Raw genomic sequence first — 18,298 nt, forward strand, 5'->3', positions numbered from 1 at the left:
AAACTGCATTAAAAATACCACCTCCAGTGCTGCTGGCTTCACTCTTATTGTGCACAATTGTTTTTTAGTTTTAAATTTTAAATCTTTCCAAACCTAAAAAACTTTAGAAAACTAACTAATAAAAAATACAAAAATAATTTTGACCCGTTTACATTTAATTTTGTAGCAATGGATTCCAATCTGATTTAAAATTAGCTGGAAAATTACCTATTTTAAACCCGTTTGCCAAACATGGGTTTTTTTTCAAAATCTGAACCTATCTTGAACCTATAAATACGTCTTTTGAACTTTGGAAACTCTGAAAAAGGTCTTCAATTCATAGATCCTTGAACTAGGTAATGTACCCAATATAGCACCTGAGAAAGGTCTTACATTCGTAAAATAAACCTGAGGGGGTCTTAAAAGAATTTGAAAATACCTTCTGTGGGTAGAAGACCCTACCACTCTCCTTTGAACAGGCCTTTATGGACAGGCTGAAAAAGTTAGCTATGAAAGCATGTGAAAGACCTTCTAGCTATAGAAAATTTGGAAATAGGCCTCAAACTATATAAGTCAATCTATAGAAGACCTAAAAAAGTCTTCTAATCCTAACAGACATGAATGATACCTTTAATGCCAACAAGACCTGGCAACATCATATCTCAATTTAAAAAGTCTTCTAGCCACAGAAAACGTAAAAGAGACCTCTTTTTCAAAAAAAAAAAAAAAAAAAAAAAAAAAAACAGTAAAGAAAGTCCTAGAGTCGGGCGGGGCCGACTTTATGATACCCTACACCACTTTGCTAATTTAGTAGAGCTCCACATAACAATTAAAAGTTTTTATGGGAGAATTCAATCATACACGCTATGATTATAATTATAATTTAAAGATCAAAACGACTAAATATGCCGAAGCGTTGGTATCTTTTAAATTCGGACTTGTATTGCCCATTTTGGGGCACAATTAATTTGAAATCGGATAAAAATATATATGGGAGCTATATCCAAATCGGAACCGATCTCGATAAAATTTGGCAAAGATATTTCTGAGCTGTATTTGATATATTTCCCCAAATATTGTTGTTAAAGATTGCATATTACGGCTGCGGAGGACAAAAGCAACAAATCGGATGAACAGTATATATGGGAGCTATATCTATATCTGAACCGATCTTCACCAAATTTGACATACTAGCTTCTAGACTCAATTCGGTCGTAAGTGCCAAATTTCATCCAATTTGGGCAAATATTAGACGTTTGGTGCACAATAAAAGGTAAATCGGAATAAGTTATATATGGGAGCTATATCCAAATCTGAAGCGATCTCGATAAAATTTAGCAAAGGTATTTCTGAGCTGCATTTGATATATTTCCCCAAATATTGTTGTTACATAGTGCATATTACGGCTGCGGAGGAAAAAAATATAAAATCGGATGAACACAATATATGGGAGCTATAGCTGTTTATTAATATTAATTAAAGCAGATATACACAACACTTGAATTGTGTAACCTTGGTATGTTTACAATTTCTTGTAATCTACCAAGAATATTTATTTTTGCTTTCTATTTATACATTTTTGAATTCATTAAAACTAGCATTTAAAGTTAACTAAGCAATAAATTACTTCAGCCAATAACCCATGCAATGTGAAACCAATCGAGGTGTTTCTTTATTTAGGCTATTGGCCTGCATAAGGCAAACAATAATTATATAGGTCAGTTATATGCTGACATAGAATAAAATAATAATAAAAACAAAATTAAAAAATGTGTTAGTAAAATATGTTCTTTTGAACATTCTCCCCCACGTTGAACGAGGAACGTTCAAGAAACTGTCTGGTCAATGACGTATGATGATGAGACTGACTGCCGAGGGGTAGGTGTTGGGTTCATGTTATTGTTGGAAGTTCTGTGGTGGCGAAACTTGACAATGACGTATATGGCTACTCCAATTCCAATGCAAAGAGCTAGATAGCTGATGGTATGGTGGTGAATGGCCGTCGATTTCATTAATTGTGGAAGGCGTCCGATTTCAATAGTTTTTAGCTGTTGGTGTAAGGTGACGAGTTCAGCAGCATGTGTTTCATAGGTGCTGTTTAATGTTTTGTTGAGCAAGACAAGCTTACTGCTTGAGATTATGGAATCCAGTGGCTTAAGTCTCAGATATGATGTGTGCACTGTTGTTTTGTTTTCGTAGTGACCGTATATTGTAAATGTGTTGTCTTTGAAAATGCAGCCTGGCCCAATTTCTAAAGTTCCAGCTCCTTGCACCTCCAGGTGTGTCATTTTTGTACCACAAACAAAGGACAATTCTGTTAAATTGGCTAGAGTAAACATCCATTTATTCTTTTGTTCCATTTGTCTCCAAGTTTGGTGGTGCATGGTCGATTGCAAGTCGCACGCTTCTGACGATTTGTTCAATAAGAAAATCACCTCGCATAAATGTGATCGATCGCCTTTGCTAAATTTCGCTTGGTTGTCGCAAATAAAAACGTCATTTGTGGTATGTATGCAGCTGTTCATTTCTTCTGCGGTTAGCGATATGAACTCATCCCGATGGACGTTAGCTGCCAATAATGTTGATTTCAAAGCTATTGAAATAAATCGACCGGATCGTAGCATAGGTACGGGGATCATTTTGAATAAATCATACTGCTGGAGATCCACTAATGGAAGGCGAATCTCGAATATGATATGGTTCTTAATAACCCTTCCCTTACTCTTCATTAATTTGAAGAAATCCGAAACATTATCTTCGCGAACGGGTAGAGCACGAGATGGAGGAATGTGAGCCTTGATGGTTTGGAGCTCTTGTAGCAATTGATGTGGCGTAAGTAGCAACGGACTTATCCGACCATGATGAGCATCCGTTAAAACGTCGATTAAGTTATCTTCTATATGTTTCAACCTTGATGAAAGTAGCATGAGCTGTGAAGTGAGAAACATAATTGATTGTGTTGTCTTTACAACATCTTCTTCTTTCTTCACCTTATTTGCCAAAAGGTTCAATTCCACTTGCATGTTGCCGAAGTTCCTTTGGCTCGTATCTTCGTCCTTTCTAATTATGTTGATTGTTGAATCAATAATAGATGTCTGATTTTTTAGAAGATCCAACAAATGTTGCTTGTCTTCATTTGCCTTCTCAATTGTCACAGTCATTTGCTCCGCATATTCCGAATCCAAGACACCAAATAACGAGTGTGCGAGGTTCCCGACTATGTTTAGAGCTCCTCTCCTGTGATCAGTTTCCACTCTGCTGTTACTACTTTTGTGATTCCAATTCCTTCAAAATAGATGCCGGGCTTATTCTCAAACTTGTGTATGTTGAACGAATGACACAAGCATAGAGGTAAAAATAGTAAAGCCACAAGCATCATCGATACTAGCATGCTGCTTGACGTCTTCAATCGCTTTGGAGATGGCTCTTCACTCCTACTCTTGGTCTCTATAGGCGGAAGAGGTTCCTTTTCCTTTTTCCATAAAGGAGCTAATCTGGTTATAGCTCTTTTAATTTCGCCGTTTTGTGTCTTTACGTCGACTACACGAACGGCTCCATCGTTGCCCTTATATGTTCGGGTTATTCTGCCTAGCGGCCACTGCATTACAGGCATGTTATCTTCCTTAATAATGACCAATTGACCAGGTTCCACGTTTGGAGATGGTGTACTCCATTTCCTTCTTTCTTGCAGAGTATTTAAGTACTCCGTGGACCAACGTTTCCAGAACTCATGCCTAATTTGAGATACGACCTTCCATCTGCTTGTCAATGATGTTGACCATTGGTTCGCTGATGGGTCAACCTGTGCCGTTAACGGTTCTCCCACAAGAAAATGACCAGGTGTTAATGCAGCTAGATCATTTGGATCGTCAGAAATAGGAGTCAACGGTCTGGAATTCAGGATTGCTTCTATTTCAATAACAACTGTTTCCAACTCTTCGTGGGTTAATGATGCACTATTAGTGGTGCGAAGCAACAGTTGCTTGGCTGACTTCACCGCGGCTTCCCATAAGCCACCAAAATGTGGTGCTCTTGGGGGAATAAACTGGAAATCGATCCCTTCTCTTGAACACGTCTCCGCTATTATTTTTTTGCCTTTCTCCCCAAAGACAGCCTTATTGAATTCATCGAGCTGATTTTTAGCACCTACAAAGTTAGTCGCGTTGTCTGAATATAGGGTTTGACATTTTCCTCGCCGAGAGATAAATCTCTTCAATGCTCCAATGAATGCTTCCGTTGTTAGGTCTGTAACTACTTCCAAATGTACAGCCTTTGTTGCGAAGCAGACAAAGACAGCGATGTAAACCTTGTGTGGTCTCTTGCCTCGTATTTTGTAGTGGACCCATAACGGTCCGCAATAGTCAACGCCGGAGACAATAAACGGCCTTGCTGGTGTGACTCTGCTCGGTGGGAGATTTCCCATGATTTGGTTGTATAACTTTGGCTTCGCCCGGGTGCACCTTACGCAATTTTGCACAATGTTGCGAGCCATAGCCTTCCCCTTGATTATCCAATATTTTTGTCTTGATGTTGCCAGTAATAGTTGTGAGCCACAGTGGCTATTCTCTAAATGGATCATGCTAAGAATGAGTTTCACAATTGGATCGTTGTATGGTAACAACATCGGGTGTTTTGTGTCGTATGCTAAGGTTGCCTCTTCCAACCTGCCACCGACTCTAAGTATTCCTCTGTCATCAAGAAACGGAGTTAAACTATGTATGGAGCTTGATTTGTCCAATGCTCCATGTTTCCTCAATTGCCGAATTTCTTTCGCAAAATCTGCCACCTGTACGGTCTTGACTATTAGTTGCATCGCCTGATTCAACTCCATAGGTGTCAATACATCTGTCGAACTTCCATGCTTGCGTCCCTTTATCCTTTCTGAAAATCGCAGGACATAACCGACAATACGTTGTAATCGTCTAAATGAACCCTTGTGGTTGATTCCATAGATCATATCCTGTAACCCACTCTGTGAGGCAATTGCTGATACTGTAGATTTTGTCTTGAATTCAAGATCGGATTGATTTTCTCTATTCTTTGAGAAGGGCCCCGGCCAGAGAGATTCATTTCCATGTAGATACGTGGGTCCATAAAACCACATCAGACATCCCGACAGACGATCTGGTTTCATACCTCTGGATATATAATCGGCAGGATTATCCTTCGTCCCCACATGTCGCCATTGAGTGTTTATCGATCTGCCTTGTATATTTTTTACTTTGTTGGCAACGAACGTCTTTAGAGCTGATGGTTCTGAATTGATCCAGTACAATGTAATCTCTGAGTCTGACCAATAAATAGTCCTTAGATCTTCGTAACCCAATTCGGCTTTGACCTTAGCAGTAAGTTTTGTTCCCAATTCAGCGGCACAAAGCTCTAACCGTGGCAGCGTGATCTCCTTTATTGGTGCTATTTTTGATTTTGAACAAAGAAGTCTGACTATATGCCTGCCGTCTGGCAGCATAGCTCGAAGATACACCACAGCACCATATGCCTTTTCTGACGCGTCCACGAAAGTATGTATCTCAATTTTTGTTGGTTTCTCTCCATCAAACATGTGTCTGGGTAACCTGAAATCATTTAACATCTTCAGACCTTCTCGGAACGATAGCCAATATGCTGCCCTTTCTGCTGGCAGTTCCTCGTCCCAGCCAAGTTTATTCTTCCACAGTTGCTGAATAAAGATCTTAGCTGCTGACACCACAGGACCCGCAATTCCTAAGGGGTCAAACAATCTTGCCAAATCAGATGTGACCTTCCGCTTGGTGACCTTGGTGCATTCGTTCACATCACTCTTCAAACAAAATCGGTCTGCTTGAGGAATCCATGTTAATCCCAAAACCTTGGTTGATGATTTGTCAAAATTGAGATCTACTTCTCTATCTTCTGGAGGAATTCCATGCAGCAGTTTTAAGTGGTTAGCACACCATTTTCGTAGTCTAAATCCAGCTTCCAGTAGTAACATATTAACTTGTTTCTGCATCTCAGTTGCCGTTGTTAAACTGTCAGACCCGCACATGCAATCGTCAACGTAAAAATTCTTTTGCAATACCATCGCCCCCAATGGATATCTTTGTATGTTCGTATCTGCTAGCCTTTTCAGACATCTTGTAGCAAGATATGGGGCACACGTCGTACCATATGTTAACGTATTCAACATGTAATGTTCGAGTTCCTTGTCTGGAGTGTTTCTCCATACGATTAGTTGATATTTGCGATCTCTTTTGTCGACTAGCACTTGTCTGTACATCTTTTCAATGTCTGTTGTAAACACAAATCTCGGCAGTCTAAACCGCAACAGCATTCCAAACAGATCTCCTTGAACCCTGGGACCTGAATGCAAAATATCATTGAGTGACCATCCAGATGATGACTTGCAAGACGCATCGAACACAACCCTCAGTTTTGTTGTGCTGCTATTTGGGCGTAGGACACAATGATGCGGGATATAGTAATGATTACCACGCACCTCTCTTGATTGTATTTTCGTCATATGTCCCAGATCCTCATACTCCTTCATAAATTTAGCATACTGCTCGTGAAGACTTGCATCCTTAGATAAGCGACGTTCCAACGCAAAGAATCTTGATGCTGCAATATTCAAGGATTCAGAAATTTTCTCAGGGCCGTCTGCAAACGGTAATCGCACCACAAACCGACCATTCTCATTCACTGTTGTATTTTGGTTGAAGTGATTTTCACACTGTTCCTCTGCTATTGTCAACTTCTGGTCTTCACAAACATCGTCTTGTTCCCAGAACATCTTTAATAAATCTTCTAAAGCATGTTCATCTTCTCCGAAAACGGCGCATGTCACAGTTTCTGATTCAGCCTGAACTCTTCCACTAGCAATCCATCCTAGTTTTGAGTTCTTCAATATAGGAAGCTCTTTGGACATTCGAAGTTCTTGTGAGAGAATCAGGTTGAAGTAGAACTCTGCTCCAAGTAGTACGTCAATCCTGGTCGTTTGATAAAAATAGGGATCTGCTAGTTTTATGTTTTCTGGAATAGGCCATGATGTGATGTCGATCTCAGTGCTTGGTTGGGGTGGCACTATATTTGGTAACACAAAGGCTTCTAGGCGTGTTCTGAATTTGCTGGTGAGTGACTTAAGCTCCACGTTGACCCTGTGGTTTGCGGTTCTTGATCTACCTCCAACACCTTCGATACAGAGAGATGTTTGAATGGGTTCGATACCCAACCTCTGCACTAGTCGCTCTGACACCAGATTAATTTGTGAACCGGAATCCAGAATCGCCTTAAACTCATAGCTTCTTCCATTATTTGCCTTGATCGCAACACGTGCGGTTGCAAGCAGTACGTATGATTGGGATCTATTCGCCGATGCTACTGTTGGCGGCTGTTGAACCGACAAATCTGCTGACTTGTTCTCTACTTGTGGCCTCGTTGAAAAATGCAAAAGTGTATTGTGTTTTTGTTGACACTTCCTGCACTTCCCACTTGTACACGTTTTTGCCTGATGGTCATCCTTGAAGCAATTTAGACACATCTTGTGTCTAGCAACCCATTTCTGTCTTTCGGGCACTGTCATTGCCAAGAACTGTTTGCAGTAATATAGGGGGTGGTCACCTTTGCACATGTGACATCTACGGATCGTGGTGGAAGCAGTCGTTGCTGACGGTTTGCTCTTCTGAATCCCATTGACAGCTTCTAATGATTCGAAACGACTCCTCAAACATTTCATGAAATGATCCATCGTTTGGAGTTCTTTCGAATCTACAATCGACTGCTCATACAACACATGAGTAGTCTTGTCCATCCTCTTTGTTAGGATGTGGATTAAGAGTGGATCCCATTCCTTTGGCCTTACTCCAAGACCCTCCAATGCCAATAACGATTCATGAAGACTATCATGAAAGTCCTTCACTGATCTGCTATCGCCAGACATGTTGGGCAGGTTTAGCATTCTCTCAAGTATAGTTGATACTTGAGCTCTCTTGTTATTGTACCTGTCTTGGAGTGTCTTCCAGGCAATGTCGTAATTCGCCTCGGTCAACTCGAGGTGCCTTATGAGTTTCTCGGCTTCCCCAGTCACGTTGGCCTTGAGATACCACATTTTTTGCACTTGTGGCAAGGCTTGCTCGTTGATCATTTTCCCAAAAATGTCAGCAAACGTCTGCCACTTCGAATAATCCCCATTAAATTGAGGGATTGTAATTTTTGGCAGATTAACTTGATTTGCCAAGTTTCCGCCTGATCTCTGCTGAGACGACGAATGATCGACCTGTGTTAGCGTCGATATTTTTTCTTTGAACTTTAACGTCTCTTCCTCTAAGAGAACGTAGGCTGATGCATCGTACCCCACCAACGTTGGGTCATCAAAGTCCTCGAACATTTTGAAGTGGATATCTTCCACGTGTGTCCACAGTTTTTCAATTGCAGCCACTGTCTGACAGGGAGCAGCTTGGCCTGAATTGCCCCTTATTAACGTTTGTATGGACTGCATTAGAGCCCTCTGACGTCTCACTAATGCAGTCACGCTGCTGGTTGCAGTAAACTGGCCTGATTGTTTTTGCACCCCCTCCCTTGTTGCGGGAAGCGGTTTCTGAGGCATTTGTTCTTTGCCCCTTTTGATGTCTGCCTCGATGTTGTCGATTGCAGCTCTGTACTCTTCACCAATGACTTGGTATTCGTTATTGGTGATATGGAGATGTGACTCTGCCGCAGGATCTGCACGAATTTTGTTTTCATTGCGATCGATCTCTGCCCAGAGTGCTTCCATTTCCTTGAGCTTTTTGCTGTAGAACTCCACCGTTCTTCTTTCCAATGGAGCCTTTTTTACGTTCGCAATTGCCTTCCTCAACTCGGCAATTGCTGCTTGTTGTTGCTCGATTACTGTAGCTAGATCCATACTGTATCCGCCTTACGGTGATTAGCTATCAGTTGATTCAGATTCTTGATGTAGGTACTGGCTTCTTCTCCAGATGTTCCTGGCTCTTAGATGGTGCTACTAGTTGTACGTAACTAGCTCCTTTCACAAATAAATATTTCAAATTCCTTACCACTGGTGGGGGGAAATTCGAAATTTATGAGTGAATCAAGTAATCCTTGTCAGGATCACGTCGGGGTCACCAAAAAATGTTTATTAATATTAATTAAAGCAGATATACACAACACTTGAATTGTGTAACCTTGGTATGTTTACAATTTCTTGTAATCTACCAAGAATATTTATTTTTGCTTTCTATTTATACATTTTTGAATTCATTAAAACTAGCATTTAAAGTTAACTAAGCAATAAATTACTTCAGCCAATAACCCATGCAATGTGAAACCAATCGAGGTGTTTCTTTATTTAGGCTATTGGCCTGCATAAGGCAAACAATAATTATATAGGTCAGTTATATGCTGACATAGAATAAAATAATAATAAAAACAAAATTAAAAAATGTGTTAGTAAAATATGTTCTTTTGAACAATAGCTATATCTGAACCGATTTCGATCAATTTTGGCATACTTATTTTCAGGCCTAATTTGGTTGTATGTGCTAAATTCCATACAATTTGGACTGATATTACACGTTTGGTGCACAATAAAAGGCAAATCGGACGAAGATATATATGGGAGCTATATCTAAATTTTTACTGATTATCTCCAATTTCAAAAGGGTTCTTCCTTGGGCCAAACAAATGATTTGTGCAAAATTTCATCTAGATCGGGCAATAAATGCGAATTGTACTCTGTTTACAAAAATACATGGACAGACTGACGGACGGACATGCATAAATCGACTCAGAATGTGATTCTATGGAGATCCTCAAAAGGAACTATGGGTCTCTATAGAACAGCGACACATGTGTTTTTATCATTCATTTGATACGGCCCAAACTTGTCTCTTCGAAATAACGGTTTTAGACCCTAGGTCTCTTTGGACCAAATCCGTTTCAGAACATTTTGAGTCGATCTAGCGATGTCCGTCTGTCTGTCTGTCTGTCTGTCTGGCTGGCTGGTGCGCACGATAACTCTCGAAGGTAGTATCGGATTTAGTCTAAACTTGATACATCGTAATATTTTTGTCAAACTTAGATTGAGTTTAGAGATGGGCAACATCGGTTCTCTCGTTATGTGCAAACTTTGCACATAAAAATATTTTTCCCAGTACTACGTCCATCAAGTACCTCCCCACAAATGGTCAAAATTTTGAATAATTGTAACTCTAATAAAATTTGAAATAAGAGCCCGATTGTCTTCAAATTTCACAAATTTCAATATTTTTGTTAACAAATGATCGGGTGTGAAGATGGAATATATCGGTATATTCCTTCTAGTACCTCCCCCACAACGGATCAAAATTTTGAATAACCATGAGGCTCGTAAAACGCAAAATGAGCATCCGATTCTTTACAAATTTCACACATCCCAAAACTTCTACTTACGCAACATCTGGTGTGAAGATGGTGGATATCGGATCACTCTTTCTGGTACTTCCCCCACATAGGGTCAACATTTTAAATAATTATATCTTTTATAAAATGTGAAGAGCGGATTGAACGGACTACCCCTTCTAGTACCTCCCGCACAACGGGTCAATTTTTTTCAAACGTATGTCAGATACGAAATTAAAACTATTGGCCCACTCCTTCGGATGAAGGGTCAACAGTTTGAATAAATCAAAATATATTTAAATAACCGAACATTAGCTGAGGGCATGCAACTATCAGCCATACCAACCAATTTCCTTTAACTTGTATTCGATATTTTTAAACAAATAAGCCTAGAAATGGTTTCGAAATGCTTTTCAGGCCATGTCGCTGCTCCATCACTATACCCGGCGCTTGAGTTCTGGTTGGCCGCCTGAAATTCCAAAAAGTGCAAGAACTTACACCGCAACAGAAAGAAATTAGACTCAAACGAGCTAAAGAGTTGCTTCGCTTAGACGAAGGTGGTGAACTGCCGAATTTGGTTTTCTCCGACGAGAAAACATTCGTTGTCCAGCAGTTGGTAAACAAACAAAATGATCGTGTTTACTTGCCAAAGAGGTCAGCTGAAAATGTGCACCTTCGGTTGGCCATCAGAACTCATGCGGCGGCCGGCCATGGTGATGGTGTGGGCCGCCATAACAGCCGATTGTCGCTCTCCGCTCGTATTAATCGACCGTGGCATCAGAATAAATGCCGAATATTATCGCGAAAATATTCTGGAGGGTGTATTAAAGCCTTGGACAGGCAAACTTTTTGGCCGCAGACCTTGGACATTCCAACAGGACTCAGCACCATCGCACTCAGCACTCGCCACCCAAGAATGGTTACAAAACGAGTTTCCTCGCTTCATCTTCAGCGCACTATGGCCACCAAAATCCCCGGATACCAATCCGTTGGACTATTGTGTTTGGAGTATTGTAGAAAGTAAGGTTGGCACTAAAAAATACCAAAGTGTCGATCACTTCAAGCAAGCGCTTCACCGGGAATGGGCCAAAATACCGCAGAGCAACATTCGGGCAGCGTGTGAGGGTTTCATTGGCCTTTGAAGGCCATAATTCGTATCAAAGGTGGCTAATTCGAACAAATCTAAACTTATACTAAAATTTGATGCTATTTCCGACATTTTTTGCTTTGATTCAATAAAATTTAATAAAAATGTAAAAATCATGGCGTTTGACTTTGTTGCAGTTTTTTTATCTCACCCTGTATATATGACCGATTAAAATAAATTCTTTACGAAAGATGAAGTCCCAAGACTTCAATTTTAACTTTTAGACCTTTCTTTATTTAAATTTCATTAATAGAAGTTCGTATTAGGTATCGTTAAATTAAAGGCTCCTTCAATATCAAGAGGGGCTTCTAAGGTAAAATTAAAGTCCTCTTTATTTTTTTAATAAAAAACGACCTCATGCAAGAAGCGTCCAGGGCATGTATTTTACATTTAGAGCGAAACAATCAATCGCCTCTATTCCACAATGAATTGTGAAAATTCCGAAGAATTTTTTCATTTTCATTTTACAGTTGTTTTCCTAGAATTACAATAAGCAACAGTCATATCCTTTCTAATTTCTTTGCAATTCAACCGTTTCTAGACAAATCGATGACGAAGGGACGCAACATTACATACACATTTACATTTTATCTACCACACAATAAAAGAGAGCTAAAAGGAGCACCAACAGAAACAACCATTAATCCATTGCAGCTCATAAAAATTCACCACATGCAAGCCACTGCCATTCTCTCAATCTCACAAAATTATCAAATGCAGGTGGAACATTGCGAGTGCATCGAATTGTATGTAATGCTTAATTTGTGATTATCCTCTACCAACACCCACCCCCTACCCCACATAATATTCAACAATAAAATAACTGTCATACAGTAACTGAAGGAGAAAAGAGTTCTATTCCTCTGATAATGAATGTGTATGTCTGTGTGTATTAATGTGGCGATGAGATTAGAGAAATTTTGTAGAGTTCTCTACGAGTTCTCATTTCTCATTTAATTTGTGTGCGTCAAAAGCCGGCATAGGTTGACAAAATTGTGCAATACATGGGAAGGGATAATTTGCACTCACCCACACCCAAAGGAAATACGCACTTTAATGGTAATTAGATATTTGATTAAGGTTGCCAGAGTTTACTATTTCGAAATATATGAAGAATTATTTAATATGTTCCATCAACGACCAAGGGAAACGGGTTTAAAATATCTAAAGCGTACTAAATGGCTCTGACTATTATTGGCACGAAGAAAAGCTGCGGTGAGGTTTAATTCGTAAGTAAATATAGAAAACTTAAATTTAGAATTTTTTTTATTTTACGAAAAAACAAAATTCGATTTCGAAAATCGTACTTTTGTGATTTTATTTTTTTTTTAATTTCCAAGAAGACAGGCAGTACAGAGTTTTTACAAAAAAAAAACATAATATACAGCCCTAAATCCCAAGAGTACTAGAAATGTAGGTTATTTAAGAGTTTGAATATAGCATTGGGCACTAAAGACTCAAGACATGAGATGAGGCAAATTTTGGTACAAATGTACGAAACTACTAAATATTGTACTGTATTAGTATTACAGTATTAATCTTAAAATTTGGTACTTTTTTCCTCTGGCGAAGTAATGGAACTAAAAAGGTACAAATTGTGAAAAATTAATGAAGCACGAAATTTTGGACCACAAGCGGTACTAATTAGCATTAAATTTCAAATGTAATCAAAATGGCGGTGCCATATGTCTAACGAGGATTTATATACAAAACGTGCTTCGATTTTAGACCCTAGGTCTCTTTGGACCAAATGCGTTTCTAAATATTTGTAGTCGATCTAAGGGTGTCCGTCCGTCCATCCGTCTGTCTGTCTGGCTGGTGCGTACGATAACTCTCGAAGGGAATACCCGATTGGCCCCAAACTTTGTACATCGTAATATTATTTTCGATTTTGCTCCAATTTTACAAATCCCACTATTTTTAGGTCAGATGCGAAAACGTTTGTCCGTCCGTCTGTCCATGTATTTTGTGAACAAAATACAGGTCCCACTTACTATCCGATTGAGATGAAATTTCCCAAACAATATTTGTTCGGCCCAAGGATGAACTGTATTGAAATTTGTGGTAATCGGTTCAAATTTAGATATAGCTCCCATATTTATTTCCAACAGATTTGTGCACCATATGGCCAATATGAGTCCAAATGACCTGAATTTTAGCACATCAGACCGAATTCGGTCTATAATCAAGTACTAAAAATTTGGTGAAAATTGGTTCAGATATAGTTATAACTCCCATATATATGTTTTATCCGATTTGGTGTTTTAAGTCCTCACATGCGTAATATGCCCTCCAGATATCTGATACAGCTCAGAAGTGCCTAAAATTTTATCAAGATGGATTCAGATTTGGATATTGCTCCCATATATATCTTTATCTTTATCAGGTTTATTGTACACCAAATTTGTTGAAAATCGATTCAGAGTTGAATATAAATCCCAAATAGTGACTACTCTAAAAACATGATACGCATTCAAATAAGGTTCATAGTTGGTATGCCAATATAAACTTTTTTTGTTATGGATAGTGGTGGTAGGGTATCATGTAGTCGGCCGCACGACATGGCCTTCCCTTACTGCTTTATGAATATTTTTAATATTTCCCTGATATATATTTTTGATTTTTTTTTTTTTTTTTTTTTTGAAAACATTTAAATGAGTTTTCGAGTATATTTTTTCAAATACTTCCGAGTATATTTTTTCAATGCTCAAATATAGGAGAATTTGTAGGAACATGCTTTAATGACTTTCTCGTAGAAAATCCCGAGTCTTATGTTATTTAAGGATATTGTGGCCAAAATACGTTGATAATACAATATTTTATTTATTTTTTTTTAAGGCCAAGCTACATTTCTTTGGCTATCATGTGACGAAATTTTAAAATAATATTGTTTAAAGACTTCGGACCACAACCGTTTTTTTAAGTTTCTAGTCAAACATTTTAAGTTTCTAGTTATTTTGTAAAAATAGATTTTTAAGAACATTTCTTCAAGGACTTTCCAGAAAATGAAAGCATTTTTAAAAAATATTAAAAAATCGCTAGTCTGATGTTATCTAAGCTCTTCTAATATCATTCAAGTCACAGATGCTACGATTTGACCACAAATCGTAAAATTTGCAAAAGACTTTCTGGAAAAGAATATTGGATTTATTTTAATGTTTCCACGGACTTACGGTCTATATATAAATTACACTGTGCGACAATTTTCAGGTCATGGTCTAGGAGTAAAAAATACCAAAACTCAAAAGGGTTTTGGGTTCTCAGGCCAATTTTTTAGGGTACATTTTCTAAACATATAGCCTTTTTTGAACTACACTTTACGAAAGTAAAGACAGAGCTTTAAAAACAGGTCTTTGGGTTACATGAAAAATCTTTTGCATAAAATAGGGTTCATGCCGATCCACGTTTGAATATGGTTATACACCGATTTCAGGTATTTTTTACATTTTTGTCACATACTTTGAGTTCCATCCTTGCAAAAATTATAGAAAAAACATTTTTTAAAAATATTTCTAACCTTTTGTATTTTTATATGTCGATATATTGGTCCCCGGTCTTCCTATCTAGTCGAGCTGAGTCGATCTAGCTATGTATGTCCGTCTGTCCGTCTGTCCATGTTAATATAAAATCACGCTATGGCCCATCCTCACCAGACTGAAAATGGAAGTGGGGTTAGGGTCAGAATAGAAACCCATTGTTTTTGGAATTCTGCAGTTGCTCTACGGTACAATCGACGCAATTTTGCATGGAGTTAGAATTTAGGTCTGAGCAGAAATCTGCCAAATTGGATGTTTTAATCCCGGCCAAATCGCAAAAAGTTTAAAGGGTTACTTCTGGCCATTACAGTAATGTTGATATGCAAGATAGCGGATATATAGCAAAATAGATACAGTATATGTATAAAAGAAATATATCTTAGTTATTCTGCTTATAAGTCAAGAACCGCTGGACTGATTTTCGCAATTCTTATCAATTCGAAATGGTCTCTTGCCAGAAAAGGATAAAATCTAAGAAAATTGCGTAAAAATATGCCAACAAAAAAGTGAATATATTTTTTTAATTTTTGTCACATTTTTTATCGTAGGCAAAACTCAAAAAGTTCAGCCGAGCCTGGCTGTGGGATTTGAACCGCGGACCTCGGTGTGCAGCCAACTAGAAGTTGCCGTCTCTACGTTCAGAGCCATTAACCCGTCTTCCTAAAGTAGCACTAAAACAAGTGTATGCATTGGCAGCAATGTAGTTGTTGTGGACAAAAAATCCATCACTACAAAAACAAAACTTTGCTGTGAAAAAGATCTGTCAATAGAACTTGAGTCGAGCCTGGAGAGTTTCTAGTGTATAATTCGCATATGCTAATTTGCAATAAGTTCGAAATATATACTACTTTCCAGAGAACGGCCCTTGTAAGCCATCATCCACACCAAATATGCCTGATGAGCCGCTTAACCAACGGCGAAACGCGTCGCATAGTGGTGAGTGTGTGATAGTGTCTATCTGGCTTTCCTTTTCACTGCAAATTTCAGATTTCAGATTAGCTGTAAAATTAGCCACAACTTTCAATCGAAATTGTTTTGAATACCTATCAACACGACGGAGGGCGAAAATATTGGGCAAATGCCTCCGGTCAAAAACTAATGATAACATCTGTACAGGGCTCTATGACATTATCTCAAAAACGAAATCTCCCAAAAAGGGATTTGAACATAAGAGGGCTTTTAGTTGTAGCTGTAGCGTTGTACGGTATCACATGGTCGGGCCCGCACTTCTATAGCATTTGCTTACTATACGCTATGTACATACGTCTATAATTCTATAATGAGGCTATAAATCAATCAGCAAACTAACTGATGATTAAGGATAGTTTATTTCACAGTCATGTGTAAAGTGTGACGTTCATGGCCATTAAGGCTGTTTACGTGTCATATTAAAGTCACATGTAAAGTCATTTTTCAAAGTTATATTTAGATTTTTTAAACATATTATATATATATATTTATATCAAACTTAAATGGTGTAAGAGAGAATTGAAAACTTAGGTCGGGAGCAGTATATGTGGTACGTCCCACAAAAATGTTTTATACAAATAAATGTTTGTATAAAACTGATGAAAATGCTGATGATGATTGATTAATTTTAAAATTATTGGGAGTATGCTATAAAAATGATTATTATGAATGTCATTTCACATATGATGTGTAAACTAGCCATATACCTATTTAAAATATTCTTAAATTTGGCAACCCTTATTAAAAGTCTGTTTAGCACTCATTAAGTCAAAACAACAAAAAGGATAATTACAAGATAAATGAGAAATATAAAGAATTTTATTAAAAATGCCATTTACCGTACGCTAGGCACTGATCCATTTAAATTTCAATTCCGTTTAAAATTCGATGAGAGTTTTATTCAGATATCTCCTACTCCACATTAAGATGGCGCCACAAACAACAACACCAAATGGTTGTGGGCATAAGAACGGTTATTAATTTATTATCCAAATTTTATATCCACTTGTTATATTTCCTTAAGGTACACACATTGCAACACACACGAATTAAAACACATTTTCACCCACACTTTGCTGATATTTGCATAGTATATAAGAGGGAGAGAAAAAGGGAGAGTAATGGTAAGAGCACAAATTCTTGCAATTTTACATTTTTTTGGCAAAATTTTATTAAAAATCTCACTTTTGCTTTTCAAAAATTCTCGAAATTACAATTGATTAGATTTTCGCCGCTCTCTCTCTCTCGATTTAGTGGGAGGGCGATTTGCTTCTATTATCACAGTGCTCTCTCTCGTGTTTAATGACACCACACTCTCTTTCAATTACATACACTCACATACACCGCCTTACACACAGATGTCACATTGTGAGAAGTGTTTTGTTATTTATTTTCCTAAAACTTGAATAAGACGACAGACACACCGACTACTGACTGGTTACCAGAGTATCAACGGCGCGAGACACATTCGCCGAAGAACCTTTCGTACACAACGCCGTTAAGAAACATTGCTGCCGTCGCCTCTGACACAGCCGTGTGTCAAGCGATTTAAATTGAAAATGTTGAATTATATATCGTTGTTCGTATGTATATTTGTTGTAACAACAACAACGACAACAACACACAATAATAATTTCTGTTAAATACGAAATATTTTTCCTGCTTAACGCCACGAATTACCGAACAAAACTAAATTCACAAAACCCAACATGGAGCAGTTCAACTCAAAGGCCCGATACGCTGCCATGTGCTCTGTTGGCTGCCGCATCTCCATTTGCCAGTGCTTTCTGTGGAGTCGGGTTGGAGCGAGAGGAGACAACAATGTTGCCACCACACCGTTGACGAGGTTGAATGTTGGGTGGCTTGGTAAACTTACTTTGGCCAACAGAGTAACACACACACACACTAGCATGGCAAAGTTTCGTCCTCAGTCACAACGTTTTGCTGGCTTGGTGGGCAAAGATGATTACCGAGATGGAGAAGAAGAAAAGGAAATCGTCATCATCATCATCAACAACAACAACAAACACGACAGCAGCAGCCAGCAATTGAAGCACATAAAATACAAAAACAACAAAATAAATAATAAAACAAGGAGAGGAACACACCAAAAAAAACATACCAAAACAAAACAAAAAAAATTGAAAACAAAAGCACATAAAAATCACAAAACATTTACAAAAACCCCGTGCTTTTCATGTTGTTGTTGTTGCTACTGCTACGATTTTTTTTTTGTAGGGAGACTGTATTGGGGCACCCAAAGTCATCTTGTCTGTCGTTGTAGAATATAGCAGCAACATATCACCAAACCCCCCAA

The 18,298-nt window shown here is 38.3% G+C and overlaps 3 protein-coding genes across 9 annotated transcripts in view; all 3 read right to left on the reverse strand.

Annotated features, from left to right (window-relative positions):
- LOC101892503 (uncharacterized) overlaps positions 1–18,298 on the reverse strand; it is a 247,949-nt gene that overhangs the window by 175,764 nt on the left and 53,887 nt on the right. The window lies entirely within an intron of this gene.
- Positions 1,478–5,321, reverse strand: LOC131801418 (uncharacterized). Its single transcript, XM_059120170.1, has 2 exons — positions 5,185–5,321; positions 1,478–3,104 (listed from the first exon to the last, which is right to left on the reverse strand). Exon 2 carries the CDS (start codon positions 3,000–3,002, stop codon positions 1,806–1,808), a length of 1,197 nt encoding a protein of 398 aa, XP_058976153.1. The 5' UTR covers positions 3,003–3,104; positions 5,185–5,321; the 3' UTR covers positions 1,478–1,805.
- On the reverse strand, positions 3,203–8,854 carry LOC131801432 (uncharacterized). Its single transcript, XM_059120202.1, has one exon. It carries the CDS (start codon positions 8,852–8,854, stop codon positions 3,203–3,205), a length of 5,652 nt encoding a protein of 1,883 aa, XP_058976185.1.

Source organism: Musca domestica, unplaced genomic scaffold, assembly GCF_030504385.1.
Source record: "Musca domestica strain aabys unplaced genomic scaffold, Musca_domestica.polishedcontigs.V.1.1 16, whole genome shotgun sequence".
Classification (NCBI taxonomy): domain Eukaryota; kingdom Metazoa; phylum Arthropoda; class Insecta; order Diptera; family Muscidae; genus Musca; species Musca domestica.

Excerpts from the sequence above, each read along its gene's own strand:
- LOC131801432 (XM_059120202.1), bottom strand. The coding sequence starts at position 8,854 with ATGGATCTAGCTACAGTAATCGAGCAACAACAAGCAGCAATTGCCGAG.
- LOC131801418 (XM_059120170.1), bottom strand. The coding sequence starts at position 3,002 with ATGCAAGTGGAATTGAACCTTTTGGCAAATAAGGTGAAGAAAGAAGAA.